The 22465-nt window shown below is 38.3% G+C and overlaps 3 protein-coding genes and 1 long non-coding RNA gene across 5 annotated transcripts in view; 3 read left to right on the top strand and 1 right to left on the bottom strand.

Moving 5' to 3' along the window:
• The window catches only part of LOC149091547 (uncharacterized), an 83070-nt gene that overhangs the window by 28908 nt on the left and 31697 nt on the right, over window positions 1-22465 (top strand). The window lies entirely within an intron of this gene.
• On the top strand, window positions 4852-12235 carry mnd (L-type amino acid transporter minidiscs). Of its 2 annotated transcripts, XM_018100266.3 has the most exons (4): window positions 4857-5197; window positions 10717-10935; window positions 10995-11590; window positions 11652-12235. In XM_018100266.3, the coding sequence occupies exons 1-4, from the start codon at window positions 4876-4878 to the stop codon at window positions 12036-12038; spliced, it is 1524 nt and encodes a 507-aa protein (XP_017955755.1). In that variant the 5' UTR covers window positions 4857-4875; the 3' UTR covers window positions 12039-12235. The 2 variants fall into 2 exon arrangements, with proteins under 2 accessions (XP_089116620.1, XP_017955755.1); XM_089260494.1 differs by lacking the exon at window positions 10717-10935 and having other exon boundaries at window positions 4852-5197.
• On the top strand, window positions 12667-20797 carry Zip71B (Zinc/iron regulated transporter-related protein 71B). Its single transcript, XM_018100260.3, has 5 exons — window positions 12667-12990; window positions 16831-17110; window positions 18667-18966; window positions 19023-19061; window positions 19121-20797. Exons 1-5 carry the CDS (start codon window positions 12853-12855, stop codon window positions 20107-20109), a joined length of 1746 nt encoding a protein of 581 aa, XP_017955749.1. The 5' UTR covers window positions 12667-12852; the 3' UTR covers window positions 20110-20797.
• Window positions 20705-22252, bottom strand: mRpL39 (mitochondrial ribosomal protein L39). Its single transcript, XM_018100272.3, has 5 exons — window positions 22070-22252; window positions 21612-21933; window positions 21449-21549; window positions 20950-21392; window positions 20705-20881 (listed from the first exon to the last, which is right to left on the bottom strand). The coding sequence occupies exons 1-5, from the start codon at window positions 22140-22142 to the stop codon at window positions 20822-20824; spliced, it is 999 nt and encodes a 332-aa protein (XP_017955761.1). The 5' UTR covers window positions 22143-22252; the 3' UTR covers window positions 20705-20821.

Below are 22465 nucleotides of genomic sequence, written 5' to 3'. Positions count from 1 at the left end.
GGTGACCGTGTGAAAATTGTGTGTGTCCAATACGCAGACGAACAAAAGTTGACCACTCCTGTTTTCGGGTATTGGGGGGATATTTGCTGCTAAGTCCAGTAGCGTTGTACGTTTTGTAGCGATGGTGGAAGTTATTCCAGTCGCATGAAGTTATGTTGGCGTGCCGAATAAGTTGTAAGCGGATGTCAGTCTCAGCTAATGGAATATGCATGATGGTTGGATATTGTGCAACTAGATTAGCTGCTGTATCCGCGTTTTCATTGTATGGCAAAAATATTTGTGTATCTAATACTATCGTACTATAGATGCACATTGTGACTGCACTTTTCGGGTGAATTGTGCTCTCCGGTGACGCACATGCGTGCAACAGTTTAGAGAGCGGCTTGCTGTAGAATAGAAATACAGAGTGCACGTACAGATAGCGACGCGAAATGGTAATATATGTTGAAAAGAGCTTATTTATATTATGTATGCGTGTCTACAGTTCCTGCTCAACACATATCACTCTAAACGAGCATAAATCCACCCGAACAATTGTATACAATTGTCTAAAATTTTGTGGATTTTTTTTATTATTATTATTATTTTATTAAAGCTTTTCGTATTTTATTTTACTAGTGCAGGGTTTGTGTCATTGTGCATCAGACGGAAATAAATCGGTCTCAGTTCTATTCGGAATTTCGAACCGTGCGTTACGCTTGTCCAAACGGACTGGCAAACAAATTCATGTGCATTATAGGTATGTATATTAACCTATAATACACATGGTGTTTTACCCTCTCCGTACTTTCACTCTTGATAAGGGTCACTGACTAGCCGAACTATCATAGAACAAGGACTTGTTCACAGTGACCACATGGCTGCAAATACAAACGGGAAAAAATCTATTAAAAGAATTCTGAATACAACATTCACCATTAATACAAATGTCTAACAGATAAAATGAGAAATTAATGAAAATTGCATATGGAAGTAATCCATCATTTTTATATATACATATATAATTTTTTTTTTTTTTTTTTTATGAGAGTAGGGCGCAAAACTAAAAACATGAATAACAAACAATAAAATTCGAAACCACAGTTAATCAACGACAAAAACAACCCACAGTATGTGCACCCACACAATCACACAGACATGACAGAATGTTCCTGTGTGGCATGCGTGTGTCTCATTGACGACTCTTACAATTAGATTACCAGTTCAAAACAACAACAACAACCATCGCCGCCATCTATAACATTATAGTTGGCAATCAAAATCACAGGCACTATGTAAAAGCATTCGGTTCGTTTCATGCAGCACAGTTGACAGTAGCTGACACATATATACATATATGAAGACGTCTTAAACAATTATTTGTATTTCGTTTTTTTTTTTTTTTTGTATTCTTTTCATATACATATATTTATTACAATAATGTCTTTAATGATCAGTCGATTTTCGCAAGTGATAATGACTTATATACCCTTCATGTACGGTAAATGAATATTGTTAATATTTATATACTATATGTACATACTAACGTATAAGAATCTTCACTAAATGTTCATTGGCATTACGATCAGCGCAAAATTGAATTATCACAGTTTGAAATGTCATACACGCGCCTAGTGATCCCCACCAGCAGCAATCAGCGATTTAGTTCTGAATACTTATAAATGTGAATAAATAATATATAGAATTTATGTTTTTTTTAGTTGATAATGCTCTAATATGTTATATACATTCATATAACACAAAAATTATATGGTATGCACATACATATATATAAATATATTTAATCACTCGACGAAGTATTAAAGCATTTATTTAGAATAGACCGAATAGAAGCTTACTATATATTTGTTTAAAAGTTTCGTTTGCCAACAAAAAAGACCTAAAAGCTTAACCCTATGATCAGTTTTACACAAGTCAAGAATGAGATCCACGAATACATCGGAAAATAATTCAAAACTACGCAATATTTATACAAACTATAATGATTATATGCTATTAATTCAAAACTTGAAATCTATGAAGCCGTAGCCAATAAAATTTAAATTGTCATTTCTATATTTAATCCTAATGCTGTTGCAAATTATATGTTTATTATTATATTATTATTATATATTTATCATATATCATACATTTATATTTATCATATTTTAAGTATAATTTGATGACATGATGAGGTTCCCCAAAATTAAGTTCTAGTAATAAAATCAATGCTGTTGACACAAACCCTTTTAATAAACGTGCTCAAGTATACTTTATATTGTGCGGCTACAACCACAGAGAATAGATACATATGTATGCAGCTATCAAAGTTTTAGTCAATTATATATGTATGTATGTATGAAACACAAAGCAGACGCAGTTTCGGTACCGACTGCTTACGACTCCTTTGGGTCTACTACAAAATGATATCTTCTAGTGGACACTAAGCTAAACTTATTCTTTTAAGTGAGAAATTGGTGTTTGTTATTACCTTTCCCGTACATCCCATAATTGTTTAATGGATATTCAGTGAAACAAATCAAATGCTACATTTACCAGCATACCCACCCGGTTGATGAACTGGCACGCCTTTAACATGTCTAAAAGTGTCAAATTTTATAAACAGCAATCAATTAGCACGAAATATGTATGGTATATTCCGATTGTGCGTGTATTCTTGCGGACTTATACCAGGAGATTTCGATATTTCGTTGTTACGGTCTCGCCACTTCGACTAGTTTCTACTAGTTTAGTGAAAGTCGATAACCAAAAAAAGTTGACACTTAATTAGCTTTTAAGATACTTAAATTAATGTGGGAACGCGAGCGCATTAGGCGATTAAAAGTCGACTAGAAAATACCTTATATACATACATACATGTGTGTGTGTGTGTGTGTGTGTGTGTGTGATTGATACATATGTATGTATGTATGTAGTATATGTGATTGTCTCAGCAAATTTTATGGGAAATGAACTGGAAATCAAAAGATTTGCCCAGCCCCAGCAATGGGTTTTGACAAGAATCAGTAGTACACTGCTAAAAAATAATGATTGCCACATTTACATACATACATACGTACATTAACCTAACATTATTGCGTACATACACGTAGCTTTAGATGTATGTAAATACATTTACATAAATATAATATATACATACACATGTGTTAATACATAAAAATGTTGTATTTCAATTGTACATATAAATACATATGTATGTATGTACATATTTAATATGAACATAATTACACAGAAATAGCTTAGGGTAAATACAACATACTTACATATACATACATACATACACATGTATATCTACTTACATATCTGCAGTAGTAATCAATGTAAATGAATGAGCGTTTTTAATTTGTATATTATTAAATCAAATACACTGCACAGAGAATAGGGAGAAGCTTGCACGTAAACTATGTTGGCAGCTGATGTTGCTTACATGGTTGTACATACATATGTACATATGTATGTGTGTAAATACATATGTATACATGTATATGTATATATGTATATTTATGTACATATGTACATATTTTTATATTCTGAATATGTATAAAAATGTGGCATACATTCAGAGTGAATGCATACATATGTATGTATGTATGTATGTCATGTATGTTTTTGTTTTGTATGCGATACAAAAAACATCCATGCTGCGTACACGCATACATACATATGTACAGATATCGAGAAGTTAACGTACTGCTGAAAATAAATGCTGCAGAAATAAGGCCGATTCTTGCATCATGCTAACGCCACACATACATATGAATGTATGTATATTTACATATGTATGTACATAACCAATGCGTATTTGGGCTATGCGAAAAAGAGTGAACTGTGCGATGGAGTTAAAGAGAGAAAGAAAGAACGCGTTTATAGAGAAGCAGTGACACGCATGCGAAAGTAATGCTTAGCTCTAACGACCATCTTTCATTACAGGTTCTCAGGTAACGACCCATCAAGTCTGTTCAAGACTAAAGGCCTAAGAGCGAATGCGTGGCGAACTAACAGAGAGGCGACAAAAGTGTGACAGTGAGAGAGAGAGAGAGAGAGAGACAGCTAGAGAAAGAGCGCTAAAGCACAAACACAGCTGTCGCAGCCGCCTATGTCGCGGTGGCTAATGCAAACCCAAAGCCAAAGTTAACCGCTCAGCCGCGCAGCGACGCGTCGCGCCTCATCACATAAAAGGGAAGTGTGTATTTATATGGGAAACTTAGTTTGGACTCGGAGCGCGTAAAGTGCGGTCGATCGGGCAGCGCAGCGCGTGAAGCTAATTCTTGAATTGTGAGCAGGAATAGAAACCGAAACCGATCCGAAATTGAAATAACAATTTAAACGGCAAAAGTTTTGAAAATAACACGCCAAACAAACGATGCTGTTCATCGCACAGCGAACTCTTCTCACTAAAACTGTTTAAGAGCGAGTGTCGCTCCACGTGTGCTTTATGTTTTTTTAGTGTGCAGCCAAATGAGTGTGCATGCGTGCACTGACATACATACAACATATGTACGTACACACACTTATACATACACACACTCACAAGCAGAAGCACATACGAAAGTGCGACAAGTAAAGTAAAGTATAAAGAAAAGTAAAGCATGAGGCCGACCGCAAAGTAAAACACGAAATTTTGCTTGAAACTGAACAAAATCCACGCTGGCAGTGCGAGTGTGGAGAGCGCAGGCTGACAGAGAACTCAAAATACCAAATAGAAAAGAAAAACGATAAAATTAGTGTGCACGATTATATGTATGTACATACATATGTACATATGCACAAAACACTATATTTTCGAGGCTATTTAACAAAAGGACCAATTTGTGGCAGTCGAATATTTGAAAACAAAGTAATTCGCCAAATATCTGAGCATTCGTGTCGAAAAATATGACACGCATTCAAGCTAGCGATACGTTAATACCGCGTCAGGTATTTGAGGTGCCAATAGAGGCGGGCAGTGATAAAAAAGCACGTGACCGGAGCAATTCCGCCACAGATACCTCCAGTCAGAGTTCGGGAGTAAAGCTCAAGAAACAAATCGGATTGCTCGATGGCGTCGCAATCATCGTTGGTGTCATCGTGGGTGCCGGCATTTTCGTTAGCCCCAAAGGTGTGCTCATGTTCTCCGGCTCAATTGGACAGTCGCTCATCGTGTGGGTGCTCTGTGGAGTTCTCAGCATGGTGGGTGCCCTATGCTACGCCGAATTGGGTGAGTAAATAAATGAGGTAAGCACCTGTAAATCCGCTGACATCAGTCAGCTTTGCCATTTGATGTGCTGACGAAGAAACACCTGTTACACCTTTGCCAAAAGTGGCGCACGACCTTGTTAATACTTGCTGAATGCCATGCCAGCTACGACAGGTGTTACAATTAGGGTCATATATAATTCAATTCCATATTTTTTGTCGTGAATAATCTGATGAGTAGACCGGACCAAATCTAAAATTTTACTGATCTTTAAAAATAATCCGTTCAGGTCGATATATGTATATAATAACGTTATACCAGTCGACAGTAGTATATAGAAATGCGCCACATTGTTCTAAATATATTCAATTTTAAATATAATTATTTCACTTATAATTTCATCAATAAAGCAAAAAGAGAATAATAGGCCAATTTAGAACAAATCCGGATTGTGTAAATTTCTTCAACAAGACAACAAACGACTGTCTTCTTATTCTCCTCAAATTGTGATTTCTTTATGTATTCTTTATTTTTTTCAAGTCGCATATTTTGAATAACAGATAGAACGTGTTTAATGTCTGACAAACTTGATTTGCTAAACTGTTATTTGCTTATAGTATTTACATATATCTGCTCAGAACCGTGTAAAAAAGTTTGTAGAAGCTTTGAATTCTATGGCAGTCATTTAATTAAAGCACCCATATGAAGACTCGCTGCCTCGAAGATAATTGATAAACTCAAGCTGAAGAGTAACTCGATAGAATGGATGACATAGACCAATGCCTGTTATAGCATATTATCTATTATATATAAGAGATAAGACCACTACAATAAATAGATAATCTAAGTTAATGCAAAAGAAAAAGGTGTTCTCACTGGAAGAAGAATAAGTTTGCCCTTTACAGGCTTCTATAGATATCGTGTGGAGAATTCTTCAGTGCACAGTAATTGCTAACATTCGAAGCTGTAAAACAGAAACATATTACAATACATTAAATATGTATATATCCTTAATCCGGAATTCAAAATTGGCAATTATGAAGGCTCTAGTCGAGCCTATATACCCTGAACCTTCCAAGCTAATATTTTAATCATTTTGCATTTCTTTTATGCATTTATGCATTTCTTTTATGTACGTATAAGCACTAAATGCGGTTGGGCTATTATGAGAATATTTTTGTCTAATAATTTCTTTTGTAGACATACAACTATAATGAAACTTTCAGAACGTAATCATAATGTTTAATTGTGTGTATATTCCAAATCACAAGTCTCTTGTATTTTAAGTACGTTTTCACAAATTTTGGAGAAGGGGGAGTGGTAACCGAAATCTGTAAATTACAAAAGTATTTTATTCATCAAGTATATGTACACATTAAATCTAAAGTCTCCAAATCTAAAAGTGTTCAAATTAGGCTGAAAAAAAAAAGTTCGATTATTCTCGATAAAAAAGTTATCGGATGACTGAATCCTGAATCCATTGAAAACGGGAAATCAGGGTATAATAGTTTTGTTAAAGTCTATGTAACAGGCAGAAGGAGACGTGGCAGACCCCACAAAGTATATATATTCTTTCTTTTCTTTTCGATTTGGCCCTGTCAGTCTGTGCGTCCGTCTGTCCGTATGCTTGAACGCGTCGATTTCAGAAGATATAAGAGCTAGAGACTTCAAATTTTTTTAAAAAATGTCATAGCATACATACGTACATACATGTCATGTCATACATAGCGCGCGCATATCGAGCTTATTATTAAAAATCGATAACTCATCTCGTTATTTTGTTATCGAAAATCAGTTATAAAATTATATTTCCTACATCTTTAAAGCTAGAGTCTCCAAATTTTAAATATATATTAAGATGCATTTTATACAATTTCCATTTTTGTTAAAATATATTTTTTGTTAAAATATATTATTTATAAGGGTACCTTAACTATTAAATTGGCTATATGCCTTTATTACTAGATGTTACTTTAATTGAGGTCACTTTTCAGGTCCATGGGGTGTGAACTTTTCAGCCTTCTGTTGATGGTGTTCGTTAATAAATTGGCTTCAAGCTGGTTTGGGTGGGCGGATAATCTGTCCGCGTACCTTGTGCTGTGCTGAGCTCAGCAATTGTCGGTATCTCGAGGTCGGTGTGCAGGGTTTCGTTTTTGACGTACCATTCGGCTCCGGTCCAAGTCCTTAGTGCTTTGTTTTGTATGACTTGAATTTTGCTTATGTGAGTTTTTGCAGCAGACCCCCATAAAGGCATTGCATAAGTAAAGACCGGTGCCACTATTGCGTTGTATATATGCCTCTTACTTTGTAGTGACAGAGGGCTATAGCTTCTTAACATCCAGTCAAGTTTTTTTAATTTGAACTTGCACTTTTTGGCTGTCTCAGTTATGTGCGGGCCATAGGTCAGTCTCCCAGGCTCTCCTTCTGGTTGCAAATGTGATGTGCGTGGACTTTTGGGCGTTGACTCCGATGCTCCAGCGAGTTAGCCACCGATTGAGATCCTGCAAGTAAACTTGCATTTGACTAGAGGCTACTTCGGGCGACTTGTTGCGACTCAGTATGGCGGTGTCGTCTGCGTATGTCGCTATAAGCATGTCGCTGTTACTGAGAGGCAACGGCATGTCTGCGGTGTAGAGTGTGTATGTAGTGTAGATTTTGCCTGTCCTTTTAGCACCTTGAAGCTTCTTCCTGATAGATAGGAAGCTAGCAACTTGAAGTGGGAGACAGGTAAGGCTTTTCTAATCTTGTCAAGGAGACCCAGATGCCACACCCGGTCGAATGCCTGCTTGACATCGAGAAAGACTGTCTCCTGAAGCCGGATTGATGCTCTGGTATGGTACTTCTTAGACTCAGCTCGTTCAGTACTCTTCGCAGCAGTATTCTTTCGAATACTTTAGAGAGTACCGGTAGCAAACTGATGGGTCTGTAGGAAGCAATTTCCTTTTCGGGTTTTCCAGGCTTCAGGATCATAATTATCTCAGCACGTTTCCAGCAGGACGGAAAGTGCTGAATGCGAAGGATGGCATTGCATAATACTACGAAGTTGTCTATAGCTGAATCAGGCAATGCCTTGATAACTTTTCCATCTATTCGGTCGTGTCCCGCCGCCTTTTTTGCTTTTACAGCTTTCAGCTGCTTGAGAACCTCTGCCTTTGTGGATGCTTCGATGGGGATACCTTCTGGGATAGGAGAGTTCGCAGTTCTTCTGATGCTATTTAGATCTGGCAGCTCGGTAGTTAGCAACGGCGAGAATTGCTCATAGAGGTGGTCAGCAAAGGCTTCGGCCTGCGCTTCGTCTCCAGTAAGCCACTGACCCTTAGCACTCAGGATGGGGTGACGACGCAGAGGCTGCCTTTTAATATTGCGCGTATATCGCCATAGCTGAAATTCCGCCCCAGCTGGAGTATCTGCTCGTTCTAGCGCCTCTCTAATACGCGTACATTGCATGTGGGCCAGGGCAACTTTGAGCTGTCTGGTAGCTTCATTATATCTGCTTTTGTCGCTGGCTATGCGCTTTCTAATCCAGCGGCTCCTTGTCCATCGTTTGTACTCAAGCAGATTTTGAGAGGGGTGAGAGGAAAGGTTGTGGGTGAGCGTGGACGGTGACTATCAGCGGAAGATGATCCGAAGACAGATCGAGACATTCTTCAATGCTCAAGAGTCTGTCGCCTATTCCTCTGTAGATAGCGAAGTCGATTGCAGAGGGATGGTGTCCATTTATTGGGTAGCGTGTGCGGGCTCCCGTGGCCAGGATGTAGTATTGTGCGTTTTGTATTGCGTCGAATATTGTCTCTCCGCGTTGGTTCGCTCTGCTGCTACCCCAAAATGGGTGCCAACCATTCCAGTCGCCTCCAATTAGCGTTTTTTGGTTTCTGCGATTGATGAGTTGTACGATGTCTTGTACACAGAGATCTGCGTTAGGCGGGCAGTATATCGATGCAATCTCAATCTCGCCAGTCGATGTTGAAAGGCTAATGGCAGAGAATTGAAGTGTAGCGTCGGAGAATTGAGCCGATGGTGTGAGTGCCAGAGTTGAGCGGATAAGCAGCGAGGATCCTCCGAAACTGTTAGCACCACCACCATGAGCGTGATAGTGTTCGTATCCGTAGATTTTTAGCGTGGGGCATTCACGAGTTTCTGCAATCAGCATGACGTCGATGTTTCTCCGTGATAAGAATACGGCTAATTCTTGAGCCTTGCTGCTCAGGCCATTAGCGTTCCATATGCCCACGCGAAGCGAGCTGAGTTTTGTTATGAGAGCCATAAGGCTGGTCAAGACGTTTGCTTGCTGAGCTTGCAGCTCTCGCATTGCTTTGATTTCAGCATTAATGACGTCGAATTGTCGCTGCTGCTGTTGAAGAAACTCAATAATAGCTGGATCGGGCTTGTTAGATGCTGGTGCCATACGTGCATCAATTCTGCTCTGCATTTCTGCCTTAATCCTTTCGGATTCAGCTGCTAGACTGTCAGTGTTCATCGCTCTTTTGTTTTACTTCGCCCTAGAAGTATGCTATATTTCTTGGGTGATGACGATTCCGAAGACACAAACCAGTTGAGCTTTGTTGCGAAAGCCCAGCTAATTTGCTCAGCTGTTTTGATCGTGGCCGCCGGTGTGTGGCCGGGGCTCCACTTTGCAATTTCGCTGGCACAAAAGTAGTTTTGACGACTTTGGCGTCTTTGGTGTCTTAGAGAAGATACTGCAGCAGCACTTCAACACTGTTAGGAGGCTTGCGGTATATTTGTATCAAGATTTCTTTAACTTTACTTTACTTTTGCAGAACGCGTATGTACACTTGGAGGGCTTACACACGTGTGAAGATCACATCTAGAAATCAAATTACTCAATAAATAAATTCTCAAAATATTGCCAGCACTGCAGCGCATCCCAAGTGCAATCGAAATATCAGTGGCTTGGAGGGTTCAGGGGATAGTAGTCGAGCAGTCTCGACTAGAATTTTCTTACTTGTTACTATTCACTATTCATTCTTTATTATCATAATTAATTATTCGTAATTTATTATTTATTATTCCTAACTCATTATTCATAGTTCATTGTTCATTATTGATTACAGATTTTTCATGATCAAAATTTAACAATAAGAGATTCTATTAAAACTTAAATACAATAATAATTCGTTATATTTTAAAACTTAAATATAATTATAATTATAATTATATTAAACAGTGTTTTCTTGTGGGGAAAAGCATCTTCAAATGATTTTTCAAAATGAAGCTAAATCATAAGTAATAAGTCAAACAGATACTGTGTGGCATAGATTCCGTTAAATTCTACAAAAAGTACATGGACATTTTCTCGAGAAACAATTTCCACATGAAAGACAAATCTATGAAAATAATCCTGTTATGAAGTTTAATATTTCATTAAATTTTGCATCTGCCTGAGAAATATAAAAGCCTTATTTCAAATCCTCATCTATTCTTTTAAAAATCTAGATCAGGACCTTTGACTATAAATGTAGAATACCAAGGATCGTATTATCAATGAGTTGCCATAAAACTAAACGTTTTTATTTTTGTAGGTACCATGATACCGAAATCAGGAGGTGACTACGCCTATATTGGCACTGCATTTGGGCCATTGCCTGCGTTTCTGTATCTGTGGGTAGCGCTGCTCATACTTGTGCCCACCGGCAATGCCATCACAGCGCTAACATTCGCCCAGTATCTGCTGAAACCATTTTGGCCCTCATGCGAAGCACCTATAGAGGCTGTTCAGCTGTTGGCCGCTGCTATGATCTGTAAGTGGTGATTTGTAATAGTATCATATAGCACTCTTATCATATATGATATTGAACAGGTGTCCTGACTGTCATCAACTGCTACAACGTGAAATGGGTCACTCGGGTAACGGACATATTCACAGGTACAAAGGTGGTTGCGCTCATGGTAATTGTGGGTGCTGGCGTGTGGTACTTGGCGGGTGGCAACACAGACTACTGGGATCAGCCGTTTAGCGGAGGACACAAAGAGCCTGGATACATAGCGCTGGCCTTCTACAGCGGGTTGTTTTCTTACTCGGGCTGGAACTACTTGAACTTCGTTACAGAGGAATTGAAAGATCCGTACCGTAATTTACCGCGTGCCATTTGCATATCGATGCCGGTTGTCACGATCATTTATATGGTGACTAACGTAGCATACTTTTCGGTGCTTTCCACTGATGAAATACTAACATCTGATGCCGTAGCCGTGACTTTCGGCGACAAAATGCTGGGCTTCCTGTCGTGGATAATGCCCTTTGCTGTGGCGTGCTCGACGTTTGGTTCCTTGAACGGCGCCATCTTTGCATCATCTCGCTTGTTTTTTGTGGGAGCACGCAATGGCCATCTACCAGCGGCGATTTCGCTAATAAACATTAATTGCCTAACGCCGGTGCCATCATTAATATTTCTGGTAAGAATCTGGACTACTAAAATCCCGCAAGACATCATAGCTCATATTTTTCTTCTTACAGTGTCTAATTACGCTGATGTTGCTGTTCATAAAGGACACATATGTGCTCATCAACTACGTTAGCTATGTGGAAGCACTCTTCACGCTCGTCTCTGTGTCTGGCTTACTCTGGTTGCGGTTTAAGCAACCCAAGGCGGAACGACCCATACGCGTCAATCTATCACTACCCATCATTTATCTTATTGTCTGCCTGTTCCTGGTCATCGCATCCTGTACGCAGTCCCCCACCGAGGTGAGCGTCGGCACTGTGATCATACTTTCCGGCATTCCCGTCTACTATTTGACCATACATAATCCGGTTCAATGGTTGGCCGACACCTCTCAAACTATAAATATGTGGTGCTCCAAATTCTTCATCTGTATGCCAAATCAGGATAAGTTCGACTAAGATTCAATTAATATTATTAGGGCTAATCAAGTGCCTTCTCTGTAGGAATCAATGATCAATGAATAATTCGCCTGCTAAGCAATTATTATAGGTACCTCATAGGCTCGGCAAGCTTTTCCAAATACCATTTTTGTAAATATCTTATAATTCTCAAAGAAGTCAATTAAAAACCAATATCGTTAGCTTGTAAATCTAAATATGTTGTATGTGATTATGTACGACTATATATATACATATATACAAATCTATACATATATATAGAGCGTTTAAGCACAAATAAAAAAAAATAAATAGAGAAAAGACAAACCCAAAACCAACAATAGATTAACTTTCTCATATAAGTTAGAAATAAGAGTTATTATGCAAACAGAAGTATGATGTTGTAACAAATTTTGTACTCGTGTAAATCAAATCATATTGTATAAGTTTTACAAAATATATAATAATACGCTTTTCTAGCCAAAGACTGTTCGCAGTCAAGCCAAAATCAGACAGCTTTTATCTGCATTTAAAAGCCCAAGGTAAATATCGGTCGGCAGCAGTAAAAGCTCTCGAAATTTCGAAAGCTTGGCAAACAAATAAATGCGACGAGCGACGAGCGCTGAGAAGCGATTAAGATCAGTGCAAAAGCGGCGCACAGACGAGATGGTCGCTCAATAGACCTCCGAACGGGATTACGGACACCTGCGTTCCGACTCTGGCATTTAAATTGAAATCGCCTTTGAAATGATTAGAGCGGCATAATAATTGTTCGGCACAAATCGTGAAAATAAAAAGTGTTCTTTAAAGTAATAAACTTTTGAAACTATTTGCAATGGCGCTGAAGTCTATCGGTCTATACCTTTTCGTCGGGCTGCTTTGGGGTACCACGATTTACGCATCGTCCGAATATAATCGTTATGTGACGCAGATATTTGAAAAGTACGGTAGTCGCAACACCATTAGCTTCGAGGTAAACCCAAATAAAGTTCATCAACTAGATTAATCGCCCACATATGTTTGTCCGAAATTTTTAAATTAGTCCAATTCATACAGTTTATAGCTACATGGATATATTTCTGTAAAATTTTTAAGTTTTACACGGGTCTAGGTCATGTATTTGTGTTGAATCACCTTTACTGTGCCACACTTGCTAATCTGTTACCATTTGGGAATTGTGTGTTTGCAGCTTTGGTAAAAACACACGCAACAGTCACTTTTCATGATAAAGAATTTAAGGAAAGTTTAGTTGATTGTTCTTAAGAGATGAGTCAATCAGCTTAGTGTCTCCCTCATTTTTGGAAACATTTTCAGTTCTTGTTGTTGTAACCGTTATTGGCAACAATAAATAAATTTAGTTATTTATGACTTTTTTAAAATACGATTTGATGTTATGCAAGAAAAATTAAGAAGACAATATATATAAAATAATGAAATCATTAGTAAAAAGATTTTATGAAGCTATACGCTTCAATTAATCTTATAATCTGTTCTCACTTTCACATCTCAAAGGGTATGTACTATTCGACGTGTCAAATATAGTAGGTAATTTCTATATTTTCACTGTTTATCACATTGGCTGACGATTTCCAAAACTGTTAAGAGTCTTCAATGACCAACACTTTATTGGGAGTGAAATCTGAAACCTTGTCTCGGATATCCCAGAAGTATTATGTATTTGTGTGATCGTTCGTTACATAAATGTGTGCCAGTTAAAACGTAGAACTAGATAGTAAATACTAGGCTTGGGCTGTAGCAATCGTCGCAACAATAGTAATCTTTATAATCATTCTTATACACGGAGCCTTTTATTACAGACAACGAACGTCGAACCGTAGCCAGAGGCTGTTCATGTACTCTTAGCATTAACGGTATCATAAATTTAATCAAAATCTTGACATATGCTTATCACTCGTCTGGCAAACACTCCCGCAAGCACGCACAAGGACAGATACATTCAGATACATCGCGATATTTATATGTATATATACTTGAAGAGTCGGTCGGTTATATTTATGAAGAGTCGGTCGCCTATACAAATGTTTCGTAAGTACGAATCATAGCAGTCACCCATAGACCAATCATTTCTAAATATTAAGAAGCGACGGCTTATGCTATGTGCGATGTGATGCAAAGCTTGTGACACTAAATAGCTGACATTATCTAAATAATAAAGAACAAATGAAAGGGATAGAGCGGATTGCCTCTCCTTCTAGTAAAAATTAATGCTTTGCTTTGAGTTCAATTATAAAATTTAATTTTCAAAATGATCCTTTAACAATTTGAAAGTCGTAAATAAGGCTCAAAAGTAATTTTATAGATAGTCCTCATCAATTGTCGAACAGAAATGCTACTAGAATAATATTATTTTCAACAACGTTTACTAAGACACATTAAAGTAATGCAAATAATGCAAACCTTTTGTTTGAGTACCTTAATCTCTTGTTGCGTTACTTAAGAACGTTAAGTTTTTACTATGATTTTAAACATCGATAAGGTCAGCAGAGATGACATATCAGAGAGTTTAGTATCAACACGCATAACACACTCAGTTTGATTTAGGTGGAAGAGGTTTGCACTATTTATTAAATATAATTATACAAATTAATGATACTATATATGAATTCGCGTACCATCAATATTATTCATCCAAATAATTTGAGTATAATTATTTTTGCCTATTTTTTCGCAAGCATATCATGAATGGGCAGTAAAAATTAGGCAATAGCCTTTGACCATAATACATTCGTGCTATCAATATTTATACATATGTATGTTTATATATACATGTTTATGTATTAGTGCATTATGTACATGCCTGATGGCGATGCTGACACCTGTCCATAAGGTATTCAGCCAAGTCCAATTAATTGGCATTACTCATGCGTAGGCGTCGCCGGCACTACGCAATACCTCTATGCACTTAAATGAAAGTCTCGTTACGTATGCGGCATGCCAACTAAGCGACCACATGCTCCAGCCATCATGGCTGGGTAGCGCATGTCCCGGCAACAGCTCTTGGCATAGAATATGCTGAATGAAAGTAAAACGGCGGTACCCTTCTGGTCCACTAATATCGGCAGTGATGTTAGAAGTTAGAGCAATGCGTATACCCTGTAGAAATTCAAAGTAAGTAACAGATATCCATGTGCTATTATATAAATAAGTCTATGTATCTATAATAGAGATACACATAGGGATATTTTATTTGCTCAATTTGAACACATACATTTAATCTCATAAGATAAGATTTCCATATAATTTATAAATACAGAATGTGTTTACAGGGTATAATTCAGTATACCAACACAAAATGTAGTACACTCACTTTTCATACTCATTCGCGAAAAAGAAATGAGTATATTGGTTTTGCGCAATATCCGTCTTGCTGTTCGTCCGTCTAATCGTATGAACTCACTTTTTTCGGCATTATTAAAGCAACACATACTCGTGTATATCTCCGATTTCTGAAGTGTAAAAATTTTCCCGATCCGCCCACTAGGGGCGTGGCAAATCGGAATGTAGATCCGCGTCGACCACCACAGAAGAACACCTGCTATGGCGGATATATCTACGCCCATTGGGGACGTGGCAAATCGGATAAAACTATATCTCCTAGAGTCTTACAGCTAGATTGTTATGATTTTATAAAGATAAATGAACAAATTATACATATGTATATGTGTACGCCTACTAGGAGCGTAGCAAAACGGACCTGAAAATATAATGATTTTTCAAGTTCTGCTATATTTTGGACACTATTGATGCGGACCGCAAAAGTTTATATCTCGTAAAGTATACGAGCTAGAAGCTTCAAATTTAGATAGTTAAGTTACTAGTAACCTCTTCTATCGATGAGACAATAATAATAATAATAATAATAATAATAATTTTTACGCCCCTTTAGGGGCTTGACAGATCGAAAAATATCCTGTAATTTTCACATTTTCGGGGTGTATAGCATCCAATTATAAAACTGAAGTTTCGTCAGTATTAGAACTAAACTTAGCTACTAAATCGCTGATGCGATGTGAATGAGTAATCCGCAGTCAGTACTTACTTGTTTTTATTTTGGCTTATGGGTTAAGCGCGTGTATACTAATGTGACTGACAGACTTTACATACAAAACAACTGCTTAAAAAATCCATACAGCTGTGGACTGCCGCCAAAAACTTTATCGTTTACCCCTTGATGGGCCTGATCTCAAATGGACTTCTGAGTGTCCTAAACTATATAAATAATAGCTGTGCTACTCTCTCAGCTGTTAACAGACAGGCCGCACTCCCTATGCCCATGCCAATGGACAGAGGCTGTCAAGTCAAGTCAAGTGTGTACGAACCCAGCTTCATTCAATTTTCCATCATTAATATGTAAGTGGAGGCGTGCATAGACATGTAAATATATAATTGCTTTGCTCGGTAACAAGTGATTTTTGTGAGATTCTCGTGCATCCACAGTTAACACGTGACGCCGCATAAACAAATATTTTGTCAGTAAATGAACCTATATTTGAATATCTGTTCATTTTCGATGGATGCAGTGTAATGCGTTGGGCTTTCAGTAGACAAATTTACTTTGATTGGGTCGATTATAAGCTCATCCTTATGTGGCCTAAAATAACCTAACTTATCATTTGAAGCATGTATCATCGAAAAAAAGTTGTTTTTGATGTTATTTTAAGTACATACATATATAAATTTCCCTATTCTTTTGAAGTGTTACTTTATTATTAATACCACATTACTCACTGTAATTTCTCCTCGCTATTACATGTAAATTTAATATTTCTATTCCACATATATTTGTACATAGGGCTTGGAGCACTTGATGTACAACTTGGGCCTTGGGCATATCGAATTTGGTCCTACGCATACGATAGAAGAGCACCGGCCGGAAGGCTACAACACCACCAAGGTGAAGATTAACTCAACGTATTCTAGTACTGATGATGCCTCCAATGACGTGTTGCTGTCTATCAATCAGCTGCATAAGAAGGACGACAATATCGAAAATAACTCCATTGATGATGTCTCTCTGATTGAGTTCCGAGAGATGCACGATCCCAAGCATCGACACCCCAGGGAGAGCAGTGGTAAGCAGCTACTCTTGAATTTTTGCGAATAGATGAGATAAGATGAGCTCTAATTATTTATAGCCAATTTGCCTCGAATTTTATTAAGCATTGTAAATCAGTCGTATGGCTTAAGCCATGCTTGTTTTTTGTTTACTCAGATATATGTACACTTGATATACATATATGTACATATGTATGTATGCGTATGCGTAAGTCAAGTATACGTCAAATATTCCCACCACAATCGAGCGGAGCACTTGACAATGGAAAAGTGCAAGGTACCCACGACAATGAGAACACAATGAGTTTAAATGAGAACTTAAACGACAATTATAAGCTGGCGTGTTCTTCATCCCCGACTAAGTATACGAACTGTTTCTTGACGAGTATAATAGGTAGACGGATAAGGAAAAGAACACTATATTGATCTTGGAAGCATCCGCCTGACTGTCAATATGCCAATCCATACTAATGAGACTAAGGTGAAATATCTCCACGTAATTTTAAATGCGATATACATAGGTATATTTTTCCCGTTCCAATTGTCGCATTCAAATATAGGATATTGTGGCTTTGGGTTATCATTAATTGTGCCAACGCCATATAAATATTATATATTATCTAACAATCTGAAGCAGTTCGTAGATCCCCATTTAGCAATAGATAATTTAAATACAAATATAAACGCTAAGAAGCTTTAATATTCCCTTCAATTACTATATTTGATTAGAAGGCGAACTACAAAAAGACATAATGATAAGAACGTGTTGTTGTTCTCGTCAAATGCGACATTTAGTTCTAGAATGGAGCTAAGACTGGCAGCCAGATCATAATCTATATCTCGGTCTCTAGTCAAGTTAGAACCCCGTACAGTGGGGCTGAGTGCACTATTTCCTTACAGTTAAGAGTTAATTCCAGATAAATACAGATAATTTATATCTATTGTTTTGCGATTACTTATATACAGAGGTGTTGTATATACATACATAGATATGTATCCGTCTAGACATATCGCTGAACGTGCTAAAGCAACGTCAACAAAAAGTCAGTAAAACGATCCCCATACTTGTAATCATATCACCCTGGACTATAAACGCAGACCTATAATGATGGAGGAAATGAAAAACGCACCATAACTGTTGATCTTTTCCCATTCGTTTTATGATTATGTATACCTGCCCAGTTTCACTACACATTTCACTGACAAAAATCGGAAGCATTTTTATTACCCGTTACCTTGCTCAGGTGTGATTTATATAGCTCTTGTAAAAAGCGGGCTTTTATGTTTGATATATATATTGTTAAATATACGATCTTATCTAAAGTAATTTCACTGATTTTTTTGTTAAATCTTTTGCATGTAGTTAAAAATTTATAAAATGAAATATATTGGCTCAAGTACTACCGTGTTTTTTCAAAATTCAATACTTAAATTAAGACAATATCTCACTCAATGGTGATTTTAATGTTTTTTATTAAAGCTTTATTTCCGTAATGTTGGTTTAAGGGAAATCGCGATGGCACGAATACCCTATTGAAATGAAAAAAAAAAACTATCTTTTTACCGTCTGCAGCTGCCATAGATGGAACACCGTTCCCTGAGGCCACGTGCCTATCGCCAAAGTCGCTGCTGACGCTGATTGTGGATCACAACGATCTGCACCGCGGCACACGGTACAGGCAGATTGTCAAGACGGAGGAGCACAATTGGGAGGAGGAGTATAATGAGTTCATCAACAACGTTCGGATCACAACAGGCGCATTCATGAAGTTGTGCCCAGCGCTGCTGGCACAGATCGACAATGGAGTTTGTATTCAGCCGGCACCGCATCCAAAGCATTCTGAGATGGACAGGGGACTGAGGATCTGGAATGGTAATTCTCTAAAGAGGAAGTCATTAGAGTATATTTTAATACTTCATTGTTCACAGCTTGGATATATGCGAGCATTTCCATGTTTGTGCTCTCAGGTGAATATCGCATTAAAGTCTCACATCTCTCAAATCACTAAGCAAACCTGCCTTTAAAGCTTGTGGGCTGCTGGGTATTCTGCTCGTGCCGCTAATGAAGACGATGGCTTATCAGAAGATACTTAAGTTCCTAGTGGCGATAGCCGTTGGCACACTTGCGGGAGACGCCTTTATGCACCTGCTGCCACATGCGCTTTTTAAGGAGGAGAAGCACGAGCATGCATTGGACACTATTCGTTTGATAGACAAGGACAAGGAGCGCGGCCACAAGCACAGCACGGAGGCAGCTCTGCTCTGCGGCAGTGCTTTTCTTGCAGCCTTATTCATGTATGTGCTGGAAAACCTCATCCCGATCTTAAAGGGCGATAAGGCTGGTCATGGACACAGACATGGCCATGGACACGGTCACGCACACAATCACACTCACCCGAACACGCACAGCACACAGAAAGATGTGGACAAGGTACAGGCAACACTCGAGGCACAGACACCTCGTGAACTGAATGTCATGCTGCACGAGACAAAAGAGGATCAAAAGTCTCCAAATCGCCCACTGACCCCAGTGGCATTCATGGTCATTATTGGCGACGGACTCCACAATCTTACCGATGGCCTGGCCATAGGAGCCGCCTTTGCCAGCGATCCCGTCACAGGGCTAGCTACTGCCTTTGCCGTCCTATGTCATGAACTGCCCCACGAGCTGGGCGACTTTGCTTTGCTTATACAAACGGGCGTATCCATACGTCGTGCCATCTATATGAATATTGTCAGCTCGGTGCTGAGTTTTGTGGGTATGTCCATTGGCTTGCTGCTTGTCGGCATTGGCAACGACATGACTCAGTGGATATATGCGGCAACTGCGGGATCCTTCCTGTACATAGCATTTGCCGATCTGGTGCCAACGATGAGCGTGGCTCACAGCCCCGATCAGGCCAACGACCCGAAAGGCATATTCATTCAAATATTAGGCATTTTCCTGGGAGGAGCCATAATGTTAATTATTGCAGTCAATGAGCACGATTTAGAGGATTTATTCCAAAGTTTTTGAATCCCTCACTGTTTCACAGTATTAGAATCTCAATTATCCAAAAACCGTAGTGGCAACATGAGGTTGTTAAAAAATTTACAGAAAATCAGTGTGGAAAACCAAACGCTGTTAAACTAGCCCAAAAACTAATGAACATACGATTGGTTGCTTAGTTAGTAGTATACATTAAATATACAAACATATGTATATAGTCTTTTGTCTGCTCGTGATCCATTGACTAAAATACACCTAACCTCTTAAATGTTAGTTGACTCGTAGCACGAAACTGTTTTCTGTTTGCTTCCACTAGTCTTTAGAGATCGAAGAAACCTTGACAGCCAATCCGTACAAAATTATATATATAGTATAAACATTATATTTGGTAGTGTTCCATTGAATGATCATTGCCGAGCAGGTGAATTTTAAATATCAACCAAAAATTTAAACTATCGCACATATTTATGCTTAGATATGTACAAGATATATGCAATAAAAATTACACAGTCTTTGTTTTTATAAACAATAATAGTGTATGCAATAAATATATGTTCCAATTAAGAGGTATTTTTGTGCACAGCTTTAGGGACTTACAAAAAATACAAAATCTGTTACAATATTTACAATTAAGGTCTTTATAACGATCTTTAATGTATGGGGTAAACATTTTTGTAGACTATAGCTTTAAATATTAAAGAACCTCTTGTGAATATATGTACTAAGCTTTCATTTCAATTTAAGATAATTGCATTTGTCGTTGTTCCTCAAAGGGTTCGTTGGGCAAACGAGCGGGGTTCTGCAATGGGTATTAAAAAGAGGATTACTGAATGTAAGGAGTCGATATTCACAAGTAATCAGACTGACCAACTTCTGGGCACGCTGCTCCAGCAAGCCGTATGCAAAGTGATTTAATGCAAAGCCGGCGGGCAGGGCCACGCCTTGTACTCGGTAAAATGCGTCCGATACACCTTCATTGGCCAACTTGTGTGCCGCTAACACAGTGCATTTTCCAAGGAAACGGGTGGAGGCTACCATTGGGCCACGCGAAATGTCAATATGTTCGCCAAGGCGATAAAGCGTTACGCGATTCTGATGCTGCTGTGCAATACTTGGTAATTGCTCACTTTTATAGCGTAGGTCTTTGAACATTTCCGTTGCTAGATCCAGATCCACCTCCAAGCGCTCAATGCGGAAGTCCTGTGCCGCCAGTTTAACCATTTCTGCTGAAATGGCTCGCATTTCAGCTTTCGTCGGCTCCCAGTTTTGCACGCCAAGCACGATGTCATGAACAAAGCTTCCCGATTTAACTGCAAAGTATTATCGATAAATATTGTTCAACTGTAGTGTATATATTTAAACTTACTATTTGGTCCCGGAAAGCTGTGTAATTGAAGATTAGCTTCCTGTTTAAAAACCCTCTGCAAGGCAGCACCTAGCATGAAGCTGCAGGTGCGCCAAAAGGCTCTAATAATATTTTATAATATTGTTAGTCTACTGTGTATACGCCGATATTTTGTTTCACTCACTTGTTAACTAAATGCGGATCGGATACGTTAAAGTTAAGAAGCTGCAGCGTGCAGGATTCCTGCAGAGGCCTGTGCATATCCCAGGGAACACTTCCGTCTATTAATGCTAATGCACTTCGTTTGCAGAGGCCCTCGCTTAAGTGCTGAGCGCAATTATATGGAGTCGAGATGTTATTATTCATGACCAATGTCACATCCTCGGGTAGACCCAAATAACGTACTTCGATCTTCTCAACTCGACCAACTGCACCCTGCTGGCGGCTCCGCTCTTGATTGAAAAGTTCATTCCGCTGTCCATTTGAAGTACTGTTCGCTGATTTTGCTAGTTTTTTAGTTACCAATTATTAATGAAACTTTAACTCACAAAAATTAATAGGTTACTTTACTAACATAAAACCCATCCGGCGTTACATAAAGTTTCCGCATGCGGCACTCAAAATGTTTGCGAAATAACTTACCAATGTTTCGATATTGCTGTATTTGCGAAATACCGCCCAATGATTTTCTTAACAGTTTTGTTGCCGCAGCCATTGAATTTCAGTCAATAATATAATTATTATTTAAACAAGTCAGCAAGCTATTAACATCTGTTGGTTTGGAATATAACAAGAACGACTCTTTTATTGCTTTTAGTATTTTTTCACTTCCTAGTCACTGTCGCGACTAAAAGTAACAGTAGCACTTCCACATAAAAATATAAGTTTAGCTGTGTCAAGATTTCGCAGCCTTAGTTATAAATAAAATAGTTTAGTAGTATTAGCAGAATGTGTCTCAAATTTCTTTAATTGCACAAATTATTAAAAATCGCATCTTCATCACAGGGACGCATTAATCACAGCAACTCGATAAATTAT

The sequence above is a fragment of the Drosophila navojoa genome, chromosome 4, assembly GCF_054131105.1.
Source record: "Drosophila navojoa isolate 15081-1374.11 chromosome 4, UAZ_NAV_1.0, whole genome shotgun sequence".
NCBI lineage: Eukaryota > Metazoa > Arthropoda > Insecta > Diptera > Drosophilidae > Drosophila > Drosophila navojoa.
The sequence above is the reverse complement of the archived record's forward strand: the minus strand, read 5'-3'. Positions and strand labels throughout refer to the sequence as shown.

What these genes read in the sequence shown, in the direction of transcription:
- mnd (XM_018100266.3), top strand. Translation starts at nt 4,876, where the DNA reads ATGACACGCATTCAAGCTAGCGATACGTTAATACCGCGTCAGGTATTT. An exon ending in CCTATGCTACGCCGAATTGG is followed by an intron (nt 5,198 to 10,716) that starts GTGAGTAAATAA and finishes TTATTTTTGTAG; the next exon opens with GTACCATGATACCGAAATCA. An exon ending in TGCCATCATTAATATTTCTG is followed by an intron (nt 11,591 to 11,651) that starts GTAAGAATCTGG and finishes TTCTTCTTACAG; the next exon opens with TGTCTAATTACGCTGATGTT.
- Zip71B (XM_018100260.3), top strand. Translation starts at nt 12,853, where the DNA reads ATGGCGCTGAAGTCTATCGGTCTATACCTTTTCGTCGGGCTGCTTTGG. An exon ending in GCAACACCATTAGCTTCGAG is followed by an intron (nt 12,991 to 16,830) that starts GTAAACCCAAAT and finishes ATTTGTACATAG; the next exon opens with GGCTTGGAGCACTTGATGTA. An exon ending in ACACCCCAGGGAGAGCAGTG is followed by an intron (nt 17,111 to 18,666) that starts GTAAGCAGCTAC and finishes TACCGTCTGCAG; the next exon opens with CTGCCATAGATGGAACACCG.
- mRpL39 (XM_018100272.3), bottom strand. Translation starts at nt 22,142, where the DNA reads ATGGCTGCGGCAACAAAACTGTTAAGAAAATCATTGGGCGGTATTTCG. An exon ending in ACAGCAATATCGAAACATTG is followed by an intron (nt 21,934 to 22,069) that starts GTAAGTTATTTC and finishes CTAAAAAACTAG; the next exon opens with CAAAATCAGCGAACAGTACT. An exon ending in AGCAGCGTGCCCAGAAGTTG is followed by an intron (nt 20,882 to 20,949) that starts GTCAGTCTGATT and finishes TACCCATTGCAG; the next exon opens with AACCCCGCTCGTTTGCCCAA.